Here is a 19348-nt window from a genome sequence, read left to right as displayed (position 1 = left end):
GTAGATACCAAAACTGGAGCAGGGTGAGGCAGGCAGCTGAAGGGACAGATGTGGTTAGGGTGATGACAAGAGGTAAGAATGACAGGAAGGTGGGCAGTCGCATGGAGAAACAGGTAAACTGAGGCAGAACCAGATGGACAATGAGGCAGCCCTTGACATTTGGGGAACTGGAAGTACCAATCTGAAGTATGTGGGTGTTGGCAAGTCATTTGGGGCCCCAATCCTGGGACTGCTCCTGGCTACCACCACAGGCTGCCATGCAGAAAGGGCTGTCACCACAGCCACCACCTTCCCAAGCCTTGTAGCTCCTCATGGCCTCTGGAACCATCTTGGATGGCTGCAGAAATCAGGTGATGCTCACACCAGACCCAGAGCAAGATCAGAAGAAGCAGTGAAGCTAGGAGCCTCCCTGCATGGGCGTTTTCACCTCTCTGAGCCTCCATGTCCAGTCTGCCCCACTGGGCTGTAACAATGGGGACTCCTCTTGGGTAGTACTCACTCCCTGAATTCTCCCCCCACCCCCTCCCAAAACACACACAGGCCCTGCATTCCTCCAAAAAGTTGTTTTTGTCTTTTTTAAATAATGTGAAAATGCCACGCGAAGGTCTGAATCAGAGGCCCCTCCAGGGGCTGGACAGGGGAAGGGTAGGGGAGACATGAGATGGGGGGCTCCAGGTCCCCGAAGCCTATGGCCCCTGTCTGGGGCCGGGAGTGGGTGAGGAGGGACCTCCGCTGTGCCGAGGGGCTCCAGGCCCAAAAGAGTTCAGTTCAGTTCCAAGAAAGGTGGCTGTCTAGGTAGGGACAAGGGGCTTCCTGCCTCATTTGGCACCGAGGGGGTCAGGAGGCTCAGGGGAGCCATCGGGAGGGCTAGGGGGTGGGGGGCCAGGGCCTCCCGTTGTTTGGCACATGGTGGGGGATGGGGAGGGCCCAGCCTCAGGGGCCTCCCCAGAGGCGGCGTCTGTGGTGGTGGCAGTGGCTCCATCGTCCACAGAGGATTCTACTCTCAACCCCTCTTCTAGGGGTGCAAGGGGGCCAGGTCTTCGGGGAATCAGTTCTCCACGGGGCCTAAGGATGGAGAGTGGAGAGGGAAATGAAATTAAAACTGGAGAAACAGGTTCTTGGCTTCCAACTCAGTGTGAAAGCAAAACCCTCCCTGTGGCTCACAAAGCTTGTGTGATCCACTCTGTCCCTCTTTGTCCTTACCTGCCCCTTCCCCCCCTCAGTTCCAGGCACATGGATCTCCTTGCTGTTCCAATGCCCTAAGCATAGTATCATCCCAGGGCCTTTGCACTGAGTGCTCTCACTGCCGGAAACCATCTTCTCATGTAACTCAGACCAGGGCTTCAATGTCCCCTCCTCTGAGCCTTCCCCAGGCATTCAGAGTCCCACAGTCAGCCCTGACTCCCAGTTACTCTATCTCATTTCCCATTTCTCTGGGATGACCCCACCAGTCCTTGAAGAAGAGCTTCCTATCTGCTTGCTCCTCTAGAACATAAGCTTGGTGAAGTTAGGAGTTGTGGTCACTGCTTTGTCACAGTATACAGCCTGCAGCCAAGCATTCTTTTCCCCAGTGGAAAAACCCTTCCCCAGGAGACCCCTATCAAACCTTCCCATGATGACCAAGGTCTAGGGTTTTGGGTTCTCCCCAAGGGCCACACGTCAGGCTCGCTCACTCTACCTTGTTTTTCTTATTGGGGGGGACCTGCCCCGCCCCCCGCCCCTGAGCCTATTTCCCTCTTTAATGGAAAGCATGATCTTTGTCTCCTTTTCAAAGGAGCGGGAGACTTTGGGATTTTTTGTGTCACTTAGCACCCACCACATATATGCTTAGTGGGCAGAAACGAGCTGAGCACAGAAAGGAGGACCCTGCCCTGGGCTTCCCGTCTTGGGAGACAGACAAGACTGAAGGCTGCCCAGCCCACACTGAAGTGGGAATATTTCTCGAGTGAGTAAAGGGATTTGGGGTTTCATATGACTGGCTCTCCATCTCTTCTCCTGGTGATTAAAGGTGAGGTCATCCACTTGCTGGCCCTACTAGGCTCAGCCCTGACTCACCACTTGGCTGGTGTCCTCATGCCCTGAAATCTACCCCACTCTCTCCCCATGAGGACCCCAAAATAGGCACCTCAGGGAAGAAGTGATATTTGGGGTAAGGCCTGAGGATGCAGCCAAGTGAAGAACCAGTAAGCCCCCAGCCCAGGACTCCCACCCTGTGTCTCTCTGCCCTGCCTCACCCAGCTGCCGTTTCACTTTCTTCTTCCTCCTGGTCCTTGGCTCAGGCCTCAACCAGCCTCCCAGCTCCCATTCTCTCTCTTCCTCAGCCCCATCTGACCCCAGAGGGGTCTTCCTAAACCCAACATTTCCTCCTCCTGCCTCTTGCCTGCTTACAGTCCTCCATGGTTCCCTAGCATTCCCAGGGAGTCCTCAGTCCACCCCAAGCCTTACCTGGTCTGTTATGCCTGTTCTCACCTCACCCTCCACATTCTCCAAGCCTCCCCCAGCCACATCAGTCTCCCTTCTGCTCCTTGAACTGGCAAGCTCTATTCTGCCTCAGGCCCACTGTGCAAGCTGTCCCCTCTGCTAGCACACTGTCCCCTTCACCTTCACCTAGTTCTTGACAACCAACCCTTCCAGTCCTGGTTAAAAGACATTGCTACTGGGAAAACAAAGCCCTTTCCTTGTGTCATCTGCTTTCTCAGGAACCCTGCATTTCAATTCTTCATTTATGGTGGCCCTGTGTGGTCAGGGTATGTGGGAGGGCAGCAGGGCTCACCACCCTGCTCAGCATGGAACCCCCCTGTGCCTCTCCAAGCCATTTAATTCACTCAACAATCTTCTGAGTCAAATTCTGCTATCATTTCTATTCTACAAATAAGGGAACTAAATCACAGAGAAGGAAAGTGACTTGCTCTAGGTCATACAACTGAGATATGGCAGGGCCAATGTCTGGACTCAAACTAGGTTTAGGGGAGCAGGAACGAAACAGAAAAGCTCAGGTGTTACTTTCTACCTTACTCTGTTCCCCCGGGGGCTGTGCTCTGGCTGGGCAGCAGGGGGCAGCAGAGAGCCCAGACCCGCACCAGTCCAGCCGCGTGAGGCTAGCCTGTGCCCTCCTTTCTCTTAACAGAGGCCTCAGCATCAGCACAATCAGAAACTAAGAATGACGTGATACTTTCCCAAGGTAGCTATGGGGACTAATGATATGTAAAACACCACAGGAGAGAAACCTGACGAATGTTGGCTCCTGCAGAGGGCAGGGACTCAGGGCAGACGGTGAGGGTTTGAATCCTGGCTCCCCACTCCTCTCTGTGCCTCAGTTTTCTCTTTGGTAAACGGGGACAAGACTAGGGTGACCAGACATCCCGCTTTTGGCGGGAAAGTCCCGATTTTTAACCATTTGTCCCGCGTCCCGCGGCGTTTTAAAAAAGTCCCGATTTTTGTAAAGAATGCACACACTGGCGGGAGAACAGTAAGGGAATATAGGGTTTTCAGCTGCCATGTGGCTATTTCGTCAGGATATGAGTTTTATATTATTTTTGTTAATTTTATAATGTTAAACTGTAATAATAACAAATAATTGTTGAGAAGTGATTATCGAGAACTGCTTATCAAAGTTTGCATTGTTGTCAGGCCCCGCTCCCTGTCAATGGTGTCCCCCTTTACCAATGTTAAAATCTGGTCACCTTAGACAAGACTGAAATTCATCCCATAGGGGTGAAGATTAAACAGGTTACAATGTGGCAGACACTTTGCATGGTCTATGTGAGGGCTGGCTCTTGGCACCGCACTCCCTGACCAGGTCCTCTCTGCTCTAGTCACTACTAACCAGCTTTAAGCACGCTGGCTTCCTTTCTCCTCATCTTGCCTCTGATCAAAGTGCCCCCCAATCGGAGGTGGGATCAGGATCCAGTAAGTACCAGGCTGGAGTCTGAGCCCAGAGATAGGACAAAATGGGCAAAAGTTGAAGGGGATCTTTACAAAGGAGGAAACTGAGGCTCAGCGTGAGGGTCTGACTGCCAGAGACCATCCAATGTACAGTGCTGAGAGCCAGGTGGGATGTCACTGATGACTAAGAGTAAAAAAGGAAGAGATAAGGGGGAGGAAGGGAAATTCAAAGATGGGGACAAGATGCAGGGGACAGAAGTGGGCAAAGGTGGGGCAGGGCGGGCCGAGGGCCTGAAACACCATACCTGCGGGCCGGGTGTCGGGGGCCCGGGCGGGGGGCCCCGGGGTCTCCAGCGCAGGCGAGACGGAGAAGCGGGAGAAGCACAGGGGGGGGCCTGGTGGGGGGAGGAGGGGGAAATCCTCCGCCCACTCGAAACTGCCTCCTAGGGGCGGTGAGGGGAGGAGAGAAAGCAGTCAGACTCTAGGACACGTCCGGTGTTCCTACCCCCAACTGTAGCGCCCACCATCCTGCCCTGCCCCAACTCGGCCCCGCTCCAACTCGCCCTCCCTCACCAAAGCCGCTGTCGTTGCTGGGAAACCCATCTCCGGGGGTGGCGGGGTGGGGAGGCGTCGGGGGCGCTGGGGGCGTTGATAGGTCCGTGTCCCCCTCGGGGGGGCCCTGGACGCTCAGCTCGTTGGTTGGCGTCTCCTGCGAAAGATTAGAGGAAGCCAGAGAAGACGAACAATTACATCCCACCCACTGCATCCCCAGAAAACAAAACCCGCTAAAATTTCTGGAACTCCAGACATCCTAATTTACATTCACTGACTCGCACTCTGTGGAGAGGGGTCTGGGGCCGCTAATCTGGCTTGGAAGCCTTGGGCCTCCTTACCTGACTGCGAAGCCCCGCCCACAGATATGCAGCCCACGGCAGGAATTCTCTCTCCTTGCTCCTGAACGCGCTGCCCCCACAGGAGCCCTTAACCCAATACAATCTCTGTAAGCCACGCGTCGTCTCCAGCAGTCCCACCCACCTCTGAGATCTAGGCCGCAGCTTTATGTGGGGCCCCAGAACTACCTGATCCTATGGCCCTCCAAAGCCCTGCCCTATCCGGCGCACATCCTGCTCTGGGGTGCGACCACACCGCCGCAGAATGGACCCGCTCCAGCCCTCCAAGTCCCATCCCTTTGTCTCAGGGGCTCAGGCCGCAAGTCTTGACCCTGTTTCATTCATCTCACGATCTTTTCCTGATATGCACGCCCCAGGTTCATCTAGACATGTCCTAGTCCTTAAGCACCACCTGGGCCACTCCTTTTCTCTTCAACACTATCTCCTTGTTACTCTAACACAACCCTCAACTTATCGCTCTACAACTCGCCCCCAGTCATTACCTCCGCCTATCCCTGACCTCACCTCAAAATATCTTAACATTACCTTCTGCATCTCTTAAATCCCATCTGCAGCCTCGCCATGCCCCTTCCCTAGTAGGTAAGATGGGCCCCAACCTAAGCTAGCCCCACAGCGTCTATGGCCACGAGTAAGCTGGTCACCCAACTCTGTCCCAAATCTCACTAGGCCCCGCCCACGGCATCCACCCAGGCCACGTGCCAGTCCTCTTCTCAACTCTTTCTTCCTGGCCTCTCCAGGCTCCGCTACTTGACTACTACTTTCCTTACAGTTGTGCTCTCACTCTCCAGGCCTTTCCTAACTCCCGCCCCCTCCAGACCCCTACACCATCACAGCTCCCATCCTGGCTCTAGGATCCGCCCAGCCTCCCGGCCCCGCCCTCACATTCAAGGCCTTTTTCCATCTTCCTAGTCCTGTCCCATTTCCCAGACCAGTCTCTCCACAGGCCGCACCGCCGCCTGGCTTTGTCAGCCCCATACCAGCCTCTCTTCCAACTCTAGCCCTGGCTTCTCTCCAGACCTCGCGCCGTCGGGTCCTAGGTTTGGCATCCCTCCACGCTCTGCTCCAGGCCCAACCCTCTACCCCGCCTACTCTGGGCACCATCTCCGTTCAGGCTCCGCCCTCCACCACCGCCCCGCCCTGGGCTCCGCCTTCTTTCATGTCCCTCCCACCCAGGCCGCGCCCTTCCACGATGCACACCTGGTCGAAGAGGTAGACGGTCACGTCCCCGTGGAAGGAGACCATCTTGCGCTTCCTCTCCAGCTCGCTGTCCTCTGGCTCTTCGGCCCCGCGTGGAGACTTGAGCAGCCCCCGCAGGGGGCGGGCCGCGTCCGCGTCGGCGCTGCTCACCACGACGGGCACCGGGGCTGCCCGTGACCTCCCGGAGCCCCGGGGCCCCGCCGCCGCGTCCGGTGCCGCTGCCTCCTCGTCCTCCTCCTCGTCCTCGTCCTCGTCCTCCCCGTCCTCCTCCGCCGACCCCGGCGCCCCCGCCCCGCCGGCCTCCCCGCCAGCCGCCCCGGCGTCCGCGCCCTCCCACGGTGGCCGGCGCGGGCTCGGCCCCGGGAATGGCGTGAGCGTGAGCGGTGGCAACGCCAGCGAGAGCCGTGAGAGCTTGGCTGTGAGGGGAGAGACCCGGTGAGCCCCTGTCCTAGGGGAAACTGAGACAGGCCTTTCCACCTAGCTGTGTCCTTAGGTAAGCCCCCAATACAATCTGGGCCTCAGCCCCCAGCCCCTCTGTGAGCTGAAGGTTGAACTGGAGCCTTTCTCCACGCAGGGTGGGAAAGATCCATTCAGTGCTTAACCTCTGAGCTCCCCAGTGCTCATAGCCCAAAGTTCCAACTATTCCACAGCACAAGAGACCCAGTGCCTTGGGTCTAGCTGGCCTCTCCAGTCTCTCTTCTCCTCATTGTGGCACAACCTCCATCCAGCCACATGGGCCATTTCCCCATTCCTCCCACCTCCAAGTCTTTGCATGCTGTTGCATCTGCCTGGACTCCCTTTTCCAAGGCATGTCCTGCTCATCTTCGGGCTCTGGCCTTTCAGACCCTTCAGAGATCTCTCAGGACACCAGGAGCACCCACTGTGCACCCCATATGACTGAACACTTCTCCCAAGCAGATTATCTCCGTATGTAACTATATATTTCTTTGGCGTTTGGATTAGGGTTTGCCTCAATGTGGAACAGAGACTGAGTCTGGATCATTAGCATTTCTAGGCCCCAAGCACATAGAAGTACTCAGTCAGTACTTGTGGAATAAATGAATTAATGAATGAATGCCTATTACACAAAATGCTGTGTGACACTGACCTAGGTCTTTCCCCTCTCTAGCCTTCCACTGCGGAAACTGAGGTGTCTAATCATCTGCAGGCCCTTTCTCTGCCCCAAGACTCCCTCGATCTCACCCGGCCCAGAAAGGGAAGGCCCTTAGGTTCCTGGAGAAGGAAATGTGGCTTGGAATCCCAAGCCTATACTAATCCCTTGCTGTGTGTCCCTGGGTAAACAGATCCACCCCTCTGTGCCTCTGTTTCCTTCCTCACTGGCAAATGAACAGGGGCTACTCATTCCCCCTTAATCTACATGTGAACTTTCTGTCAGGCCCTATAGGGGGCAATGGTGGGATGAAAGGAGGGCCATGGTCAGGGCAGGGAAAAAGATGGAAATGGATTGGGCCACTCTTCTCATTCTTTCTACTCCAGTTTCACTGACCTTTTGCTATTCTCTAAACATGCCAAGCTAGTGCCCATTTTGGTGCCCTCTACCTGGGACACCCATCCCCCAGATGTCTACTTGTTTCACTTCCTCCTTATCTTCCATCACCTTGTTGAGGCCTTGGTTGACCAACCATCTCAGGGTGATGAGATTGGGGGGGATGCTGAATAGAGGGAGCTCTCAGGGGTTGTAGGTACCCAAATAAAAGACAGGTTGACAATCTTTAGAAATCAGGAAGCCTTTCCAGGGAAGGTGAAATTTGGGTGGAGTCTGGAAGGATGCAGTAGTTCATTGAGTGAAAAAGAGCAGGCCAGGCCATTCCTTCCTTTTTTTCACCCATCAACCCTAATCCAACCTATCTCCTCTGAGGCATCCTCGCTGCTCATCCCCCAACATTTTCATGCTGCCTGGTGTTGTTCCTGTCACAGTTGGTCGCAAACTTCCCATAACAATCTCTAAAAGTTGTAGTATTCTAACAACATAGGCTTTGAGGAAGAAGAGTCTTGTGTTTAGTCTCCTTCCTGATCCTTACCCACCAGCCACAGGCTCCTGTGGTAAGCAGGGATGATAACCCTCCCCTCAAGTATGGCTAGAAGGCTGCCAATATAAAACAGGACACAGCCATTTTTAACTTTCATACCAGTATTTAAGGAAATTTGGCCTCTCAGAGGTTCTGGTGGGACCATAAACCTGTGTCCATATCTGCACAGAGGCTGTTTACCTTTACCCTCCATTTATATTCTCTTAAATAGTGTCCTCTGTGGCAAAACATTTCCTGTGTTCTTACCAAAACTCAGTTTTCAGAAAAAGCATCCCTATACCTTCTGGCTCACCAATTCCATGGCAAATGGGTTGGGTCAGGGCAGGGTCTGAGGATCCTTGGGCCCTAACCTTGGGCAGCCCAAGGCCTGGCATGCGGGAGTCCTGGCACACTGGATAGATGGCTTGGAAGGTTTAAAATAGAGATCACATCCTGGCAGCCCAGGAACTCTGACCCATCTAGACTTTCTCTGAATTGGTTGCAACCATTAATATAAATCCAGACATCTGGTTTAAAAAGGAAAAGTAGCAAGTTTGGCAACACCAGGTAGGTATTCCTGAGAAGCGGTTGTGCCCCTCTGGACAAGGCATTTTGGCCCCACCTCCCCCAACCCACTTCATCCATTGCCCTAAGTGGGCATCTGAGTTTGAGATTCCTGGTCTAAATGAATGGCAGTAATTAATAAAAGCAAGTACTTACTGAACCCCAGGCACTGAGTTAAGTAACTCATTTAACCTTCACAACAACCCTGGAGGTAGATGCTATTGTCATCTGTTTTTAGCAGATGGGGAAACTGAGGCACAGAGCAATAAGTACATTTACCCAAGGCCAGAGCCAGGATTCAAGCCTAGGAAGTGTGGCTCCAGATTCTACATTTATCACACCACCCTGACCCCACACCCTTAGCTGAAACACATGCCTTGGAAGGAGCCAGACCTTAGCCTCTGACTGTGCTCCCCCAGCCTCACCTTTGATCTGCTCGCTGTTCCCCTGAGGAGGTCCCAAGTCCAGGAATAGTCGTGGCATCTCGGGGCCCTTCCTCTCGGGCTTGGGGGGGTCCCCGTCTCCGCTGGGTGCCATGTCTCCTCCGGCCTTGCTGTCTGGGACCCCGGGCTCTCCCTCGGGAGCCACCTCCGGCTTGGCTTTCTGGGGCACTGGCTCCGGCCTCCTCAGCTGTGCTTCCGGTGGTGGTGGCAGCAGCGGTGGCTGTTGCCTCATGTTGTCTACCCATCCTGCCTTTACGTCCACGACGCTTCCGGGGCCGCCGGCGGGGGCCATCCCCGTGCCCACTGGGGCTCGGCCCCCACTCCCGAGGTCCAGCCTCCCAGCCCCGGGGGCTTTCAGCACCCCCCCAGTCTCGTGGGCTTTCCTCTCGGTCCCGGGTTCCAGTGTCCCGCTCTTGGGGGCTGGGCCAAGGGGGCCAGGGGCTGTCTCCCCGCCGTTCCAGGATGAGGCCACTGTGCCGGGTGCAGGGGCTTTCTCCAGCGAGATCTCTGGAGCTGGCTCCTCGATCATGGGGGCTGGACCCCCACTCTCGGGCATCTTCTCCCAGGGCCCTGGGACTCTCCAAGGCCCAGTCTCTGGCAGCCTCTCCATGTTCGTGGGGAATCTCAGGCCCCCATTCTCTGACACATTCTCCCCGCTCTTTGGGGGTGTCAGTCCCCCATTCACCACCACCTTCTCCCCTACCTCTGGTGACCTCAGGTCCCCATTCTCCAGCACTTTCTCCTCTCTCCTTGGGGGTGTCAGCTCCCCATTCTCCAGCGCTTTCTCTTCTCTCTCTGGGGACCCCAGGCCCCCGTTCTCCACTGCTTTCTCCTCGATGGCCTCCTTCTCCTTGATGGCCGCCTTCCCCTCGATGTCTGGGGCTCTCTGTCCCCCGTTCTCCAACACTATCGTCCCGTTCACGGGGAGGCTCAGGCTTGGGGCTTGGTTCCCGTCGCCCAGGGCTGTCAGGTCCTTGTTCAGGCCTGGGACTTTCTCTCTGTTCCCGGGGCCTCTCCCCACCTTCCTGGGTCCTGTCTCCCGGGCGGTCGCCCCCTTCTCCCCCAGGAGGTTCCTTGTCACGTCCTCCCTCAGGGACATCAGCAGCTGCTCGGTGCTCACTTGAACCACGAAGGTTGGCTTCTCCCGGTTCCCTGGGAGTAGGAGCGGACCCGGGTCTGGAGGTGGCCGGGGCACTCCTGGGTCGGGTGGCTCGGGGGGAGCCCGCGGCCGAGGGACCCCTTCCTCCTCGGCTGCCCCCCCACCTGGGAAGGGTCCCTCGGGGGAAAAAGGGGTCTCTGTCTCGTAGCCGCTGTCCCCCGGCTTGGGGCCCGGAGACGACAGGCCTGAGCCGGGACTGGCCACGGCCGATGGGGGGTCTGGGGACACAGCCGGGTCCGCGGGGACCCGAGGAGGTGGCGGCGGGGGGGGGGGAGCGGGAGGTGGCCCCCGCCCGGGGTACTGGGGCGCCGCCGCCCCCATAAGGGGGTCCAGAAACTCGGGGGGGGCCGAGGTAGGGGGGGCCAGGGGCAAGTCGGCTAGAGACCCCCGTTCTGCCCGCAAAGATGAGTCGTCCTCTGGGGGGTGGGGACAGCCAAGGGCAGGGTGGCCTCCCCAGCCAGCCACAGCGTCCCCCCGCTCCAGTGGCAGACAGGAGCAGGCCCCCTCGCGGCTGCACAGGGGGCAGGGTAGGGGGCCCCGGCGGCTGGGGCCACCCCCAATGCTGCTGCTGTCCTCCCCTGGGGAGCTGCCTTCCTCCTCCTCCTCTTCTTCCTCTGCCCACGGAGCAGTGCCTCGCTCCCCCAGTACCTCGGCAGGGTCTCCTGCCAGGGTCTCCCCAGCGCCCCGGCCCTCGGGATCCCAGCCACTCAGCAGGAAGCTGCCTGATCCTGAGGACTGAGCAGGGAATGGCCGGGGCGCAGGGAAGAGGGGGGAGGCCCAGGTCTCGGACACCAGTTGTGGGACCTCGGAGGGGGCCTGGGGGGCCTGAGGGGCAGGTACCCCTGGGTCCAGGGGGTCCCAGTCATTGGGAAAGAGGGGCTCAGGTGGAGAGCCATGCTCTTCCAGGCGGATATAGTACTCGCTGCTGACTGAGGGGCTGCGAGCGCTGATGACTGGCAGCACACTGGGTGTAGACAGAGCCTCATAGAAAGGGTTGGAGGGGTTGGCATGGGGGGCTGGGGGCGCAGATGCTGGCTGCCAGGGCTGTGCCCCACCACCACGGCCAGCCCCTCGCCGGGCCTTCTCCCACAGGCACTCGAGGTTGAGGCCACGGCTGCTCTCAGTCACTGTGAGCACATCATCAGGGTCAGCCCCAGGGAAGCCATCTAGAAGGGGGAATGGTGAGGAGAGGGTCCCCGGGCGGGGTGCACTGTGTGCTGGGGGCCAGGGCCAGGGGAAGGGACCATCTCGGGGCGGGGGTGGTGGTGGTGGGGGCCGGGGTGGCCGCTCAGACAGCAAGTAGGTGAGCTGCAGCTGGAGATCAGAGGCTGAGGGGCGCTGGGCAGGTGGCCGCCAGCAGGACTGCAGGATGTCATACCTGGGGTGAGGGGGAACAGGAATGAACCAGGAGGAGACCCAGGAAGGGGACAGAGATCCAGGGATGGGAACAGAGACCCAAAGAGAGGGTAACAGAGGGGAGCAAAGATTCAGAGAGGGTTAATGAGGTACGGGGCAGATAGAGGGAGGGTGACAAGGGACCTGAAGGAAGAGGGGACAACAATGCAGATGTGAGGAAATGATGGCTAGGGCAGGGTCCCTGTTTGGGCTGTGAGTTTTGGAATCAGAGACAAGTAAGCAACAGGAATTTTTTAGAGTTAGTTAAACTCTGATTAAATGGCAGCCCAGCCACTCCCTGCCTCAGTTTCCATCCTCCAGGTAGCAGGTGCTGGCAGAGGGGCTGGGGACGTATCCTCTTCACTCTTGAGAGATACGGGATTTGAGCCAATGACATTGTAGGTGGGGCAGGAAACAAGGCAGGGGTGATGGCATTATGCTGGTAGGATGTGGAGGGTTGGGGTCCTGGGGCAGGGTGGCCTCACCAATAGTCTGCATAGGGCAGCTTGAGCCTGGGCCGGGCCAGCTTCACGTGCTGCTGGCGGACGACAAAGGCGAGGACCTCTTCATCTGACAGGTGGCGGTACGGCTGTGCCCCAAACTCAAACAGCTCCCACAGGGTTACCCCCAAGGACCTGTGGGTCGGAAGAGGGGCAGAGATAAGTCAGAGCCTAGCCTTTACCCACAATGGGGCCTCTCCCTCTGGGCCTCAGTTTCCTTATCTGCAGAACCAGTGGCATCTAGTGACCCTTCTTCTTAGCCCTCCTCCCCCACCACCCCCACCCCCACCCCCACCCCCGCCCGCGGCCCAAGGTCCTCACCAGATGTTGCTCTCACGGCTCTGGTCCACCACCATGAAGGTCCCGTGCAGCTCCCCAAGGAGCTCGGGCGCGGCCCAGCGCAGCGGGATCCACAGCCGCTCTGGAGTCAGGTAGTAGTCCTCCTGGGGGGTGGGCCAGGGCGAGGTCAGGAGGCTCAGGCACCCCCTCAGGTACCCCCTCAGGCCCCTGCCCCGAGAGAAGGCATCCCCCACCTTGTAGTTGCTATGGGCGAGCCCATAATCTCCAATGCGCACGGTGAGGTCCGAGGTCAGCAGGCAGTTACGCAGAGCCAGGTCACTGGGGTGGGGAGGGCTGAGGTGAGTACAGGGGTAGCCCTACCCCTACCATGCTCCGCCCTCTTCCTCTCTGTCTCCTCTTCTTCATTCTGTCTCCGCCTCTCCGCCCTGTCACCCGGCCTCCTCAGGCTAACTCCTCCTTTTTCCCAGAGTCTGCCTTTGCCTCGTCTGACCCTTCTCCTGGCCCCTCCTCTCACATCCTGACTCCTCTCCCTCGCCTGGCTCCTTTTCCTCTCCTAATACCTCCTCCTTCCTCTGATCCATTCACCCCTGATTCCTTCCCTTTCTCCTCCTTCTCCCCTGACTACTCCATCTCTGCTCCTCACCCTTCTCCTGGCCCCTCTCTTCCTTTGCTGACTCTTCCCTCTCATCTTCTGATTCCTCCCCTTCCCCCTCATCCTCTCAGGAGTTCTACTCCATCTCCCACCCCTTCTAGCAATTCTCTCTCCTGACTCCACCTTTTTTTCTGATTCCTCCTTTTTTTTTTTTTTTTTTTTTTTTTTGAGACAGAGTCTCATGTTGCCCTCGGTAGGGTGCCCTGTGTCATAGCTCCCAGCAACCTCAAACTCCTGGGCTCAAGTGATTCTCTGGTCTCAGCCTCCCAAGTAGCTGGGACTACAAGCGCCCGCCACAACACCCAGCTATTTTTTAGAGATGATGTCTCACTCTTGCTCAGGCTGATCTGGAACTCCTGAGCTCAAGCAATCCCCTCATCTCCTGACTCCTCCTAACTCCTAGGTTTGCCCCTCTTTTGTGTTAGCCAATCATCACTCCTCCCCTTCCCTAGTTCCTCCTCCTTCCTAGCCTCATCTCCCTCCCCTTTCTCCTAAGTAGCACCTCTCCGTGGCTCATTGGGCTGCCTACCTGTGCACATAGTTGTGGGCGTGCAGGTGCGCCAGCCCGCGGGCGATCTCCAGGCCCATCCTCTGCAGTGTCCGCAGGTCTCGAGGGGGTAGCTCAGGGGACAGGCCCTCAGGGGGCCGCTGGGCACGAAGGTAACGCTTCAGGTCCCCCTGGAAGGAAGACATGAAGAGTCAGCACCACCAGCCCCTCACACATCCAGCCAGTCTGCAGTGAAGATGGGAGCAGATTCTGCTCTGTGTGGTCAGCCCATTTGAACCTCAGTTTCCCCTGTTGCTTGAAGGGAGCAATAACAGAACTCACCTCACTCACTAGTTCAGAGCACTCCAGAAATGTTAGTACAGGCCACACAGGTATCTCTGTGTTGATGCCACAGTCCTGGAACCCTGGGCTTGCCCTCCCCCCCCACTCTGTCCATATCCCACTCTGCCCTCCCTCAACACCCCAGACCCTCACCAGTTGACAGAACTCCATAATCAGCAGAAAGGGCAGTGTCTCCACGCAGAGGCCCAGGCACTGGAGGACATTGGGGTGCTGCAGGCTCCTGGGGGGTTGGAAGTAGCTGGGTGAAGGAAGCAGCCCCTAGCATCCCATAATCACCACCCCCACCCCCCGAGAACCAGACTGCATCCTCAGCCTCTTTGGTCTCAGTTTCCTCACTCAGTCTTTCTCCGCCATCCCCCTCCTTCCCCAGGCCCCCACTTCAGAACCGCTCTTGCCACCTGTTCCTGGGGCCAGACCCCCAGGCACCGCCTTGCCTCTACTTCCTCCTCAACCCTCCCACCCTTCATTCCTGCCCCTGTATTTTCTATGTTCCTTCCTATCCCCACAGTCACAGCTCCAGCCTCCTCCCAGCCTCCCTGCCTCCAGTCTTTCACCTTCTGTTTGTCCCTAACCTGCCATTCACCTGCTTGCAGCCGTAGCTCCCTAGCACCCCAGGAGAGAGCACTGGCTCTTTGGCCTCTCCTGCCCTTGCCCTGGCCCAGCATCACTTCACCCCGTGGACATTTTCCCAAACACACAGGTCCCAGCTTTGACTCCAGGCCTTGAACTTACAGTGCTCTGTCTGGAAGACACCTTTCCCTCATCCAAGTCTCCTTGCCCCTCAGGCCTCAGTCTCAACATCATCTACCCAGAGGGCTTCCCTGACCCCCAGTACTGGGCTGGATGCTGCTCTTCTGCCCTCCCACTATGGGTAAGAGTCTCCTGATGCCCACTTTCCAAGGTGTGTAATCTCAGGTAGGTCATTTCATCTGTCCCTGTCTCATTTTCCTCATCTGTAAAATGGTGACAGTAACTCCCTCAGACTGGAGAAGTATTCAGTGAGATCTGCAAGAAGCTGGCATGCAATAAGAGAGCCTAACTATTACTCTTTTTTTATTTTGACATTGTAACATCATGTTTGATTTTACTTCTGCTCTGAGTTCTAACTGTACCTATAGGGCTGCTCACTCTCAGCAAGCTTATTCTTGTCTCACAACCTTTGCACCTGCTGTTATTCTTTGCCTGGAACACACTTCCTATAATGCTTTGTGTGGCTGGTTCCTCCTAATCAACCTGACCTGTCCAATGATCCTGTTCCCCTGACCCCCCTCTATCACATACCACCTCAAGATCCTTAGCATTCTCTGGTATTTTCTTTTCTTAAAATGTATGTCTTCATTTACGTATTGTATGTCTCCTCCACTAGGTGGTGAGCTCTACAGGGATGAAGATTTGGGATGTTCCTCTTCCAGGTGTGTCCCCAGTGCCTACGCTAGTAGATGCTCAATAAAACATGTAGAATGAAGGACTTTTACTCTACTACTTGGCCTGTGGGTCTGTGGGAGGATTCTAAAATTTCAGGCTTGTGGCCCAGAGTTCAGCCAGGCATAGATGCACAGCAAGTTATTTTCCTGCTGGGGCCTGGCAGGAGGCAGGGGCCATGTGTGCGCTGTGGAGAGCAGTACCCAGGCTCCAGCTGTCCATCATCTGCATCTTAACATAGCTTTACATGTACCTGGTGTGATCTCCACGTGGGAGAACAGTGCCTCTCATCTCTGCTTTGTATTACAATCATGCGGCAAAGTGTTTATAAAGTGCTTGCCGTGTGCTGGGGCTTGAATGATGGCTAGAGATCCCAACGTGGGAGATTTAGGATGGCAGATGTAGAAATAAACTTGGATTGGCTGCACACCTTCAAATCTGAGCCACGGCCAGCCACACTCTCATCAAATCCTCTCTACAACCCTACTAGGCAAGATGATAATCCTTGTTTGATCCGGAAGGGAACAGAAGTTCAGAGAAGTGAAGTGACTTGCCTAGGGTCACATGGATGATAACAGTGGCAAAGCTGGGATTTGATCTCAGGTCTGTGGCTCATTCAGCACCTGGGCCAATGTGCATTTGTACTTGGGGGACAAGATGGACCTCGAGCTGCCAGTATGGACCTGTGCTATCCAAGAGAACTGTGTGAAGGCAGAAATGTTCTAGACCTGCACTGTTTACCAGAGGAGCCACTGGCCACATGTGGCTATCAAGCACTTGAAATATGATGAGTATAACTGAGGTGAGCTCTTAATTTGATTTCATGTTATTTAGCTTAAGTTTAGATAGCCACATGTGGCTAGTGGTTGCCAGCATGATTCTAGGGAGAGACAGACAATAAACAACTAAATAGATGAAATAATGACAATCTGGGATTCGTGTTATAAAGAACACTCATGAGAGGATATTATGGAACATCCCTGCGCCCTCCTTAGATAGAAGCTGGGAGTAAAGGAAGGCTCCACTGAGCTAAGACCTAAGGAGAAGACAGCCCCCAGTTCAAAGCTAGAGCTGAGTGAGGAATGATATTCTAGAGAGAGACAACAGGAAGGACAAAGGCCCCACAAGAGGGGAGAGGCTTATATGTGGAAGAGTCAGTGAAGGGGATAGTGGCAGGAAAAGAACTGGGTCAGAATATGCAGTACTGTGGGGAAAGAGTGGGACTTGTCCTGTGGGCAATAGGGAGCCATGGAAGGTTTTGGGATAAAGAGAACCAAAATCCAATGTCTGTGTTTGTCAGGGTAAGCCCCACTTTTACAACCATTCTGATAAAAGATCTCCAGGTTCACACCCTTTATGGGACAAGGAATTCACTACCTCACAAAGCATTTATCTGGCAAATGTTTATCTAGACCTCATTCTAGGATCCCTTAGAATTGAAAGGAGACCAAACATGGTAAAGGGGCAGACCCCACAATCTAGCAGGGGGCAGGGAAGCAGGGCACAGTTTCTCCCTGGGCTACTTGAGCACCTGCTCAGACGGCCCTGTTCTGCTTCCACCCTTCCTCACCCACATGCAGAGGCCTGAGGAAGGGACCACCAGCAGGTGGCCAGCACTTAACACAGGGGAATCTTGCATCCTCTCAGCTGCCCTCTTCATGAGGATACTCGGGCTTCCTGGACGCCCTTTCAGTTGAAGATCCTGAGGTTCAAAGTGGAAGGGACAGGCCACTAGGTCAGCTTCTGTGCTCTCCCCCCTCCATCATGCTGCCTGTTACTTCCCATCCCTAGTTCTGTCCCCAGAAAGAACATGAGGCTACAGGAGGGAAACCCTCATGCCAGAGTTGCACAGCCAGGAAGAGGTGGGTTCCAGGTTTGACTCCACACTGTGCTCCTTCCACTCCCAAATGTGACTTCTGTGAGGTGCAAACCTGGGATTTGGGCTCCAGTACCTGTATGGCTGTGCTTCCGAGATGAACTTGCGCTGCTCCAGGGGCCCTGCACTGGCTCGGAGCTCCTTCACCACCACCTGGGCAGGGGTGTAGTCGGAGAAAATCTCTCCCAGGATCACCTGGTCAGGGGGCACCCAGGGGTCAGACAGCATCATTTCCCCAGACCCAAGCCCCCCGGGACCAGCTCCATCCCACCTCACAGCTCCTAACTGCCCCCTCTTTTCTGAGCCTCCCCCTTCACATCCCACCCACCCTCCTCCCTGCCCCCAGGTGTAGGGTGAGAGACTCACAGGCCCAGAGTCCGATGGATGCAGGGACGGATGGAAGGATGGACAGACGAGTGGACGCGTGGAGAGTCAGATGGCGTGGCAGAGTGGTCAATGGAGTGAGGAGGGAGGTGCTGACTGACAGATGGGGGGACATAGGGTGGGTAGGAAGGGGCGAGAGGTGGACAGAGGGGAGATAGGTGAACTGAGGGGGGACGGGTAGAAGGCCAGAGACAGACGAGAAGTGGTGATAGCAGGGGGTGGACACAGAACAGGACAGCCCAGGATTGTATAAGCCTCACTTCCCACCCCTGCCCCACTCACCTTCCCAAACCAGCCACTCCCAATCTCTTGTAGGTAGCTGAGATGCTGGCGACTAAGGCCCAGTGGGGTGGTCATGTCTAGGGAGGGCAAGAGAGAGAAGCCATATTCTTCTGTCCTTTCCCAAGTGCCACCAACACACCCCAGCTCAGTGAGGACTGGGATCAAAGCAGACACCAATCTCTTCATTGGCTGCCTCCAACAATCCATGTCAGAATTTCAGCCTCCTCATTGGATGCACACAGACTTCTGGAACCAATTAGTCTTTCCCATTGGCATCCCCTATTAGGATGTTATTTCAGCCTCCCATTGGCTGCCTCTGAGACAGATCTACACTGATCTCACTATTTATTGCCCCACAAGAATCCCCAAATCTGGTTTTGGATTAAGAAATGGCTTCTAGGCTCGGCGCCTGTGGCTCAACCGGCTAAGGCGCCAGCCACGTACACCTGAGGTGGCGGGTTCGAATCCCCAGCCTGGACCCGCCAAACAACAATGATGGTTGCAACCAAAAGATTGCCAGGCGTTGTGGTGGGCGCCTGTGGTCCCAGCTACTTGGGAGGCAGAGGCAGGAGACTCGCTTGAGCCCAGGAGTTGGAGGTTGGTGTGAGCGCGATGCCATGGCACTCTACCCAGGGGGATAGCTTGAGGCTCCGTCAAAAAAAAAAAAAGAAATGGCTTCTACCAAGGTCATCTCTGACTGCCTCCCTGTAGGCTACATCCAAGATTCTGGGGTTCCCACCTGTGCCTTTCCCATCAACTTGCCCCTGGTCTCAGCTGTCTGGCCCCTGAAGGAAGACACTCAGGACCTTCTTGCCCTGCCCTGTGAACCATGGGATCCAGGTCAGGGTGTGGTGCAGTACCTGAGTGTGAAGGCTGTGGGGCAGGCATTGGCAGGGAGACCTCAGCCAGCGGGAGAATGTAGACATCAGGCAGCGACTGGGAGGAAGAAGTCTCCTCTGCAGGAGGAGTGTACTCCCCAGAGCAATCCTCCCCTTCAGGGTTCTCAAACTCCTGGAGCCGGGAGGGTTGGGGGGGGGTGAGAGAACACAGGGCTGAGAAACACACCATCATCCTTCTTTTAAGTATGTCTCCCCAGTTCTTATAACTATCCCCCAATCCCAACCTAATGTCCACCCCCAATCTCTACATCCCACAACTCAACTCCAGTTCTGGCTGTAACTCCAGGCTAGAGTGGACTTACTGCCCCCTCCCCTACTAACCACCTGGGTTGGGGGAAAGGCCTTGCTGGAATCCTCTCCCCAGGCTGAATTTCCTCATGCACCTCACCTTGAAGCCGACATCACCTCGTTTGCAGCACAGACAGGTGAGAAGGAGGAAGACGAAGGCCAGGAGGCCGGAGCAGGAAATGAGAACCACGGCGTAGGGAGGAGCCAGAGGAGCCCGGCCCAGGGCGAATCCATCTGTGGGAATAGGGCTGGGTTGGGGGTCTCAGCTTCAAGTCCCTGTTTCCTGGACTCTATGCCCCTCCCGTTCTGGC

The 19348-nt window shown here is 56.2% G+C and overlaps 1 protein-coding gene across 1 annotated transcript in view; it reads right to left on the bottom strand.

Annotated features, from left to right (window-relative positions):
* Positions 1 to 818: 818 nt before the first annotated feature.
* The window catches only part of LMTK3 (lemur tyrosine kinase 3), a 21372-nt gene continuing 2842 nt past the window's right edge, over positions 819 to 19348 (bottom strand). Inside the window, exons 3-16 of the mRNA XM_023507900.1 lie at positions 19138 to 19271; positions 18711 to 18861; positions 17851 to 17927; positions 17261 to 17379; positions 14019 to 14106; positions 13566 to 13714; positions 12618 to 12702; positions 12406 to 12527; positions 12070 to 12219; positions 9013 to 11567; positions 5994 to 6409; positions 4459 to 4594; positions 4191 to 4328; positions 819 to 1015 (exon numbers count right to left, since the gene is read on the bottom strand). Of these exons, the coding sequence (XP_023363668.1) occupies positions 819 to 1015; positions 4191 to 4328; positions 4459 to 4594; positions 5994 to 6409; positions 9013 to 11567; positions 12070 to 12219; positions 12406 to 12527; positions 12618 to 12702; positions 13566 to 13714; positions 14019 to 14106; positions 17261 to 17379; positions 17851 to 17927; positions 18711 to 18861; positions 19138 to 19271 (4517 nt within the window). The remainder of the gene's footprint in view (positions 1016 to 4190; positions 4329 to 4458; positions 4595 to 5993; positions 6410 to 9012; positions 11568 to 12069; positions 12220 to 12405; positions 12528 to 12617; positions 12703 to 13565; positions 13715 to 14018; positions 14107 to 17260; positions 17380 to 17850; positions 17928 to 18710; positions 18862 to 19137; positions 19272 to 19348) is intronic.

The sequence above is a fragment of the Otolemur garnettii genome, unplaced genomic scaffold, assembly GCF_000181295.1.
Source record: "Otolemur garnettii isolate 467f Iridium unplaced genomic scaffold, OtoGar3 scaffold00211, whole genome shotgun sequence".
Classification (NCBI taxonomy): Eukaryota; Metazoa; Chordata; class Mammalia; order Primates; family Galagidae; genus Otolemur; species Otolemur garnettii.
The sequence above is the reverse complement of the archived record's forward strand: the minus strand, read 5'-3'. Positions and strand labels throughout refer to the sequence as shown.